The following is a 9,707-nucleotide window of genomic DNA, read 5'->3' on the forward strand; positions in this document are numbered from 1 at the left end:
TACTTTCAAGTCGGTTAAATCAGTCTACAGCATATCCTGTTGTCAGATGGATTGACAGCAAATTACAGTAGTATTTACTGTAGAATATTGCATTAAATATAGTAACCATAGTATATTCTACAGAAATACTATAAGCACATCTTATTACTTACAGCAGAGAACTGCAGAATACTACAGCGCCTTTTAAGCACATTGTTCATTCTTTCAGCTGTAAACCTACAAACTGCAGGTGAATCTTTATGGTAAACTTCCTGACCTACAGGTGAGACTTATTCGTGCTGTCATAAAAGTGGCCCCAGGGGAGCCAAGGTGGGTTCTGCAAGGTGTTTTAATTGCTTGGGAGGCATACCAGAACATTCCTTAATGATTCACACCTCGAATTGCTTCAACTTGGCCGAGGGTATCTTCACTAAACCCTGTGCTCTGTAATGGCCCATAGAGTCATCACACTTTCCCTGTGAAACCCCTCATAAAAGTTTAACAGTAAAAGCATAGCAATGTGTAATAAAACACAGAGAAAGTTTGGTAAAGCATAGGTAAGCATTGTACAGAGTAGCAAGACATAGTAAAGCATATAAAAAAAGACATAGAAAACCAGGGTAAACTATTGTAAATGCATAGAATAAGCATGGGAGAGGCACGGGAAAACTGCACAAATAACGTGCTAACACGAGTCACACAGGAAATAATGCAGCAAGGACCAGCCAATAGGGATGACATCTGCTATCTTGCACATTGTGTCTCAAAATGTGATGCTTTTATATATGGCAGAATGCACCAGTCTAACTTGGCAGGAGTCCACTGGTATATAGTCAAAAGAGCCAACTTCCCAATGCGTCAATGTGACTAACATACCATTGCCAAGAGAAAGTTTGTTTGAAAAATGTGAAGGTAGATGCAGACTTTTGATGCCGTGGTAACTAGAATACACACATTTGCCTGGCCAGCTTGGATTGTTGTTTTACTCTGAGCCTCTTTCCTTCTTTCAAATCCTTCATGGTTTTTTTTTCTTTTTTTCTAAGAGGTTCACACATAAAAACATTTTTTTGAAAAGAGCTTTGAAACACACTTTAAAGTTATAAGTCTAAAAAAAAATGTCAGGATGTTAATGAAAAGAAAAATAACGGGGACATTATTTAAACAGTTGTAGCAACAGGTGGGGACGTGCAACGCTATATTTTTTGGAACCCCGCTACTTACTCTTCAATAAAATGACCCACATATTAAACAAAATAATATATAGTCATAAAAACAACTATGAATGATGAAAAGATAAGGGTCAGTAACAAAAACACATTCATCTGTGAAGTCTTTGAATAGGGTATATATCAGTGACCAGTACATGTTTTAAGATGTCATTATTTTAAAGTTGAACCAGTAGAGTATGTTTTGCTTTTGGTTGGGCAGAAACTGCTTGCATAATGAAGTAAATGATGAATATCTTGACCTGGTTCCCGTGACGAAAGTCTAATTACAATACATGGACACAAACACAAGCACGTACAAATGTCAAATCGCTTTTAGGGTTTTCATGTAATGCAGTGGTGTGATCAAAGGTCATTTTCAAACTTAACATGTCAGTCTGCCCCCAGTTCTCGTTCCTGTCATACCTTTGTGTTTGTATGTCTTGAAGTGGACAGATGGTTGTCAGTGGACAGTATGATATATGATTAATCCTGAAAGGCAGGTACAGGTATAAACACGTCTGTTGGGAGTGTCAAGTTGCAGTTCATTTTTTGGCTCCTGTTTTCTACTCTCTCAGACGAGTCTTTTTTTACTATCCACAATATTGCAATCGACCCTAATCAAGCACTGTGTTTGGTTTTACCTGATAAGAAATAGATGTTAAAAGAATGGAGACAGGTGGTTGAAGTTGAAGCTGTGACTATCTGTTGATATGCCTTCCATGATCATCCCTATTGTAACAACCCTTGATATGGTTATTTTTTACAAGGTAGGGTCAATTGAAGTTGGATCTTTAAACAGTATCATCTTATAATTTGAGTTTCAATCTTTTAGTCAAATGACTGGTTTTATACCATAACATAAAATATAACAGTTTTTTATTATAAATGATATGACCTTCACAATATATATATATATATAATATATATATATATATATATATATATATATATATATATATATATATATATATATATATATATACAGTTTACTAGAGAAAGGTACTGGAATACAAAAAACAAAACAGATGTTAACACCCCTGCACTCTTCTAAACTACCACTGTAATCTACTATAGCAATTCACAGTAATTGTGACGTGTAAATCCTGTTACAAACAGGTTCACTCAGCTATTAGTCGATAATTGTCGCACACTCTGCCTAACCATTGGGACATAAGAAATATAAGTAACTATTATTATGCTAACTACTAGCATTTAATAGAGAGGCATGTGTAATTGTATTAACCTTAGTATTGTTATAGTGCTTTTTATACAGAAGTAGCTCAAAGCACTGTACACAGCAGAAAATCAAACCACAATACATTTGTAAGCTTCCCTGACAGACGCAGACAGAGCATTTCATAATTGAGGGACTTTACAAGGAAAAAGCCCTCCCTCCCATGGTGATTTTGTTGACCTTAGGAATAACCAGTAGCCCTGCATCCTGCAATCACAGAGTGTGATTCTGAAGATACAGGGTCAATAACTCCTGCAAATAACTGGACGCTAATACATTCAGGGCTTTACAAGTTAGCAACAAAATATGAACAATCAATTCTATACTGCACAGAGAACCAGTCCAAACAGGGCAAAACAGGGTTCACTTTTCCTGGGTTTAGTCACAATTCTAGCATCTGTGATACCAGAAACAAGTGCATTGCAAGAGTCAATTCATGATGAAACAAAGGCATGCATTAGCCTCTCAGCATCAGAAATGGAAATAATAGGTCTAAGGTTAGCTATTTTTCTCAAATGATAAAATGATACTTTAGTAATTTTCGTAATGTGATTCTCAAATGATCAGGATCAAAGATGACCCCCAAATTTCTCATTTCTAGTTTTAGCTCCACTGAAAGGCTGCTAAGGTCTAGCTTATGTAAATTGATATTGTTTAGTTGATGCTGCCAGCCTACAAGCATGACTTCTGTTTTGTCAGAATTCAACATTAAGCAGCTCTGCCAGCACTTGATCTCAGCAAGGGAAGCAGCTAACAGCACCCCAGTAGAAGGATCGCCTGGATCCAAAGATGGGTATAGCTGAGTGTCATCTGCGTAGCAATGGAAGAACTGTACATTAAAATAAATCATTATATTGCAGATATAATAATTCACGATACAAATAAAAACAACTTTGCGACATCCCCGGTGCTCCGGCGGTGCTTTTCATAGTACTGTAGTATACATTTCCCACACACCCCTTTTGCTAACTAAAGTGCAGAAAGGCAGGTCACGACTTGCAAAATGTTCAGAAAACACCCAGCGTGTTGCAGAAACCTGAATCGTTTCTTAAAGTAAAAAGTCACGAAGAAAATGAAAACCAGCGTATGAAAATACAACAAACCCAATCCAGCAAACTGTACCGTAAGTGCTTGTGTGCATTTCTCTTTCATTCACTTTGAGTTTTGGAACTCAGTCAATTTAAGCCTCTGGCGGGTGAAGAAGGAAAAAAAAAATCACAGTGTGGAAGCCCGTTTGGAAAAGAAAATATGCACGTACAGTATGTAAGATATTTTTAACTTTTTTTTTTTTTTTTTTTTTTTTTTTTTGGTATTTGGAAACGCTTTAAACAAAATGCTTACTGTGTTACTTATCTAACTTCTTCAAATAAACAATGCTGTCTGTTACATTTGATTTAGCGATTTTTAATGCTGTAATGTATTTCAATTGAACAGATTGTACGCACTGTACGCACAAGCTGTACAAGTCAGACACAAGAACAGTGTCTTACCCGCTGAACATGAGTGGTTAACTGTTGTGTATGACATTATACACGTGTCTCTGTTTGATGTTTATCATTACATACTAGAAAGTTAAATCCCCCAGAGTTTCTTTATAAACTTCATAGGTATCATACCTAGTGATTTTTTATTTCTTGAGGGAATGCCAAATTAACAAAGATGGAAATCGCACTGAAGAGATTGAACTATTACAGATTTACTGCAAACTGTAGTCACACCCGATCTGATCTGAAGCCATTAAGAGAAAAGGCTCGTCCATGAATAATTAAACTCACAGTCAAACCTCCATATGCAGTGGGAGTTGTATTTCTTGGGATGCCGGTCTGGAGGTGCCGTTTAACAGTACCGGCGACTGAAAAAGAACGAGTGGTAGTTTATTTACTGGTTTTAATGGGTTAATTGGTTATATAATATATTCGTATTTTAGCATATACCCTGCTTATCGTTTTATATACTATGGTCAAATGTTAGACATGTTTTGATAAACTATCCTATAATCATCTCTTCATTTGAAACAATATGAACACTTCAACGTTGGTACCTTTAAAACAGCAATGCAATGCTGTTTGTGATTTTATTTAATCATACAATTTTTTTTTTTTTTTTTGTAGTTAGCTGAACTACAGCACCCTTAAAATTACTTTTCTTTTATGGATAACCCATTATAATTCCAAAAGCCACATATCTTTGCTAATGAGAACAATTTGAATTCAGCATGTTTGTACACAATTCATTACTTAGTGTTGTTGTATTGTATAGGCTATAGTATGAAACATAACAGCAGTGCATAACTACTGTTAAATAAGCATTTCGCCAGTTTTTCTAATTTAATTTTCTTCTTTCACCCCGAGGAGCATCTCACCATAAACCTAACCCTATAATGAAATCACAATTTTACTCATAACCTTTAACTTACAGTCATAATCATATTTGAAAATTGCTATTCATTCCCTCAGCGCAACGTTATTTTTCCAGCACCATTCAAAGCGATGATGATGTTCTCACAGCATTTAGTACCGGACTGGGAGCAAGCTGGCTGTAGGGGTGACGTAAGAACAGGAAATGAATGGAAGACACACAGCAATTGCGTGCGAAACTGAGACGCTGCGGCTCAGTGTTTCATTAACACAACAGAAAACAAAACACTGAACAAAACAAACGGCGCTTTGGCCAAAATAAATAGGCAGACAAACAGACGAAACGAAACCAAACAGTGGACGAACAAACAAGTATCGTGCTGTTTTTTTTTTTTTTTTTTTAAATCTCTTCTCTCACACCCGTTCTCCACTCACGAACACACTAACCCCGAGTGAGTGAAACATTCACCCTTTTATGCAGCTGATTGCTAATCAGTCATTCAATATGAATCTCGATACACCTGCACTCCAATTACGTTATGCACGTCCCTTGCTTCCATGCAGGTACTGTACCCATTTTACTCTGCAGGTGAATAGATTGTGCCATCCTCGTGTCTAAATACAAATATACATTTTATAACACTCATGCTAAATAACCCCACATTATATCCGGTGTACCAGTACATGTACACCAACATTAATACGCCACACACAACATATAAACATAAAATACACACAGGGGCAGGGGACAGTGCCACATGTACAACTACTTGTGTCAGGACCAACACAACTCTCCAGCGTATTTACTGACTTTTACCAACAGAAATACAATTACACGGCTCGCAAACATTGTTAGAGGTGTTCTTAGTGGCTCCTTCTTGGGAGATTGGTTTTCAGCCCTGATGCATCTCCTGAGTGGCCAGCCGTGGACTGCCCAACGGCGCAACCTGCTCAGTCAGGTGCAGGGGACCTTATGGCATCCTGACCCATCGAGCCTACAGCTCTAGGTTTGGCCTCTGAATGGCAAGTGGTACAAGTACAAGTGTGGCTTCTTTCAGAAGTGGTGCCTGCCTCTGGGTTTTGACCTGCATGGCCTGTCCCATAGCAGTTATGCTGCATTTTTTGCAGGACCTGTTTGACAAGCGGAAATTCCCCTCCATGTTAAAGGTCTATCAGGCAGCTATTTCAGCTTGCTATGTCAAGGTTGACTCGGTCTCTCCAGAAGCTCACCACCTCGCGGGGCAATTTTTAAAAGGAGCTCAGTGGCTTCGACTGCCTATGAAAGATATTGTTCTTCAATGGAGGCTTAACGTGGTGCTTGATGCACTCATGAAGCCTCCATCTGAGCCATCTTGCATTCAGCTGAGCTGAAATTTGTATCACTCAAAGCATCTTTCTTTCTTGCAATCACCTCTGTAAAGCAGGTGAGTGAGACGCAGGCATTCTCAATTGCAAAAGCCAGCTTAATTGTTGCAGAAGCCAGGAGAGAAGGTTACGCTTCGTACCAATCCTGCTTTTTGTACTGAAAAATCTTGGCATTTCATATCAGCCAGTGTGGAATTGAAGGCTTTCGATCCACCTCCTTCCCAGTCTGACAGGAAGCGGCAGCTCCATACGCGCTGCCCTGTGCAGGCCATGGCGTATTATGTTGACAGGATGAAAAGATGGAGGCAGTCTGAACATCTTTTCTGTCTGCTATGGGGTGAAGTCTCATGGTCAAGCCTGCTTATGAGTGAGCCAACTTGCCTTCTCCAGAGAAGCTCACTACCCATTCTTCCAGTGACTTTATTCCAGATTGCATTTGTCACAGACATTTGCAAGGCAGCTGTGTGGGCTACTCCCGATAGCTTTACTAGGTTCTATAGACTGAATGTCATGGATCTACGGAACCCTGGCTTTGGAACTAGTCTTAAGGGCGGTGCCTGGGTCTACCCTTACAACATAGCCATAGAGGTTTAGCCCTAGCTACTTGTTACTGGGGTTTCTAATGGTAGCTCGCTAGGCAGCCTTTGGCTTAGTCTTGTAGCATTCCAGTCGTTCTGCAATATTGCCCTGCAACAGCTTGGATATACTCCCCATTTGATAACGGTTACATTTCATATTTCAAAGGGAATTCATTTTAAAGTTGGTTAATACATATCGCTTATCTCATACTCTCAAAGCTTGAGATGGACATTTGCACTGAATACATTCCATTTTGTATTCTATCAAACTCATTACATTTTAGAGGTTGTTTTGTTGAGAAATATGTTACCATGGATAAGGTGTCACTATGGATTCTCATTCTTTTCACTCTGTAGCTGGGCGGGGCTGCTGTTATGAGACAATGATTTACCAACAAAAGCCACAAATACTTCAATTTCACTTGTGTAATTCTAAACTGCCTTCTTCTTCTATCACTCATAGGTTGATTAGTTTCTCCTAGTACTGAAATGAAAGCTTATGCTTGATGAAGAATAAAGCTTTTCTAAGTGAAAGCTTCAAGTCTTAGATTTCGTTTCCTAATTACCACTGTGGCTTCTAAAAAGATTACCTTTACAAAGTGTACTGATACAAAACCCGAAACATGTTGGATGTATGTTTAAAGGGTACAGAACTAACAAAACAACTAAATTGTACCTAATATGACTTACAAAGATTCTGTAAACCTCACATTTTTCTCCAGTATGTAAAAGACTGCACTTTTGAAACTATTCATTCACTGATCTTACTTCCAGATATTTCAGTGCTGCACAGGAAGGAATGTTAAAGCACGCCAGTCATTGGAAAGGCAGTGATTGGCTACTGAGGAGCCTCTCAGAACTCCCCCTCCTTTGGCTCTCTTTCTCAGTAACTGCTTCTCGTTCTTCCAGTAACTTGTTACTGTGATCCTTCATGTGACCTCTTGAAGTAGACTACCTGAAAGGAGCTCTCTGAAAAATCAGATACATGTTAATTATTTTAAGTAAGAGTAAAATATATTGTTAGCCCATGTATGTTAATTGTCCTTTTTCTTTTTTTTATATCTAAGGGCACCCTGAGGAAGACAGACAGCTGTGATCCTGGAAGATGGAGACCCCTGGGGCCGGTGATTTTAACTTGACAAATTCAAACCAAACCTCCTTGTACACGTGCCAGTTCAACGAAAGATTCAAATACATCCTACTGCCATTGTCTTACGGGATCGTCTTGTTCACAGGGCTGGCGCTCAACCTCATGGCTCTCTACGTGTTATTGTTCAAGACAAAACGGTGGAAGTCGAACACGATTTACATGTTCAACCTGGCAATATCGGACACCTTGTACATCACCACCCTGCCCTTTCTGATTTACTACTACGCTGATGAGAATGACTGGCCCTTCGGCAACGCCATGTGTAAATTAATACGCTTCCTGTTTTATAACAACCTCTACTGCAGCATCCTGTTCCTGTCTTGTATCAGTATTCATCGCTTTCTGGGCATCTGCTACCCCGTGAGGTCACTGCAATGGGTGAGCGTTCGCAGGGCCCGGGTGGTCTCCATTGCCGTTTGGATTACTGTGGTGTCCTTTCAGTCTCCCATTTTTTATTTCTCACAGACTCTCTCCGTCCAGGCTGAGAAGATTTGCTATGACACCACCAGCAAAGAACTGTTTTCTTATTTCCTAATTTACAGCTCTGTCATCTCTGTGCTGCTCTTCGTGATTCCATTTCTCACCGTTATGATCTGTTATTTCCTGATGGCGAAGAAGCTTCAAGAGTCCAGCGCAGGACGCTCCACCTCAACATCCAAGAAGAAATCTGTCAGGATGATAATCATCGTCCTCTGCGTTTTTGTGCTCTGCTTCCTGCCCTTCCACATCACTCGCGCGGTTTATTATTTCTTCAGACAATTTGATTACCCGTGCGGGATGCTCGAGGCCTCAAGCATCGCCTACAAGGTGACTAGGCCTCTGGCCAGCGCCAACAGTTTCCTGGATCCAATTTTATACTTCCTGGCAGGACAGAGCTTTCGTAAGCAGCTCACCAGGAAGGAAAATAAATGCAAGTCAAACATACACTCTGACATTACCTTAACAACCAGCATGTGATGTATGTTGTAAATGGAGGGAAACAAACAAATGTCTGCAGCAACAAACAAAACAACAGTACTGTGTCCCAAAGATGCAGATTTGCCAATGATGATCAGCAGGGTAGTACTTTTTCTCTAACTTTATTATCAAAAATGGGTACCACAGTTAATGTTACCAATTTTTTTGTTGTTGTTGTTTGGAACCAGGATGATGGTGTATTTACATTAGATCAGTTCGATTTTCTTGGTGGTTACACTGGGGCTTTTCAGATAAGAAATAACTACGATGAGCTGCTTACAGCTGTGAAATATATATTTGTAATTGTTTTTTTTTTCTACCTGTATAATGAAAGCAGGGCTTCCAAAGAGTTCCGGGTATCATGTTGTATGACTAAACGGGAGGATCAGGTATTTCTGATTAACGCTCTGATTTTGTATTAATGCAATCATTTGGGTGAAGTGGTGGTTGAATTGTACTGACAGTGCAATGAGCTAAACTCACCTCAACTTTGAAGACGTTGCTTTTCTAACTGTACTTAGTTGATGTATGTTGACACAGCCAACGATCAATGCATATTTCCAGAAATTTTAATATTGAGGGTTTCGCTCGAAGAGTTATTCCTCCCCATTATTCAGTATCGGCAGAGCATTCAAAAAAAAGATATCGGCAAACCAAGATACTGGAAAACAGAAAGAGACGTTAGGGTCCCATTGCAAACAAGATGATAGGATTTGATGAATTATAACAGAAGAGTGACTAGAAACTTGAAAAGGACACACACTTCTTGCATTATATTACATATAGCTAAGAAAAAAAATCCGCACAGAAGAAGAAATAACAGTACAACAATATGAGGACCTGTGATTATTTGGCTATGTTAATATCTTAAAGCCTTGG

General features: G+C 39.1%; 1 protein-coding gene across 3 annotated transcripts; it reads left to right on the plus strand.

Annotated features, from left to right (window-relative positions):
• Positions 1 to 2,541: 2,541 nt before the first annotated feature.
• On the plus strand, positions 2,542 to 9,122 carry LOC121302720 (P2Y purinoceptor 2-like). 3 transcript variants are annotated; one of them, XM_041232822.1, is made up of 2 exons: positions 2,542 to 3,684; positions 7,789 to 9,122. In XM_041232822.1, the coding sequence occupies exon 2, from the start codon at positions 7,827 to 7,829 to the stop codon at positions 8,826 to 8,828; it is 1,002 nt and encodes a 333-aa protein (XP_041088756.1). In that variant the 5' UTR covers positions 2,542 to 3,684; positions 7,789 to 7,826; the 3' UTR covers positions 8,829 to 9,122. The 3 variants fall into 3 exon arrangements, with proteins under 3 accessions (XP_041088756.1, XP_041088758.1, XP_041088757.1); XM_041232824.1 differs by having other exon boundaries at positions 2,542 to 3,680; XM_041232823.1 differs by having other exon boundaries at positions 2,542 to 3,544.
• The last annotated feature ends 585 nt before the right edge of the window (positions 9,123 to 9,707 follow it).

This window comes from Polyodon spathula, chromosome 30, assembly GCF_017654505.1.
Source record: "Polyodon spathula isolate WHYD16114869_AA chromosome 30, ASM1765450v1, whole genome shotgun sequence".
Classification (NCBI taxonomy): Eukaryota; Metazoa; Chordata; class Actinopteri; order Acipenseriformes; family Polyodontidae; genus Polyodon; species Polyodon spathula.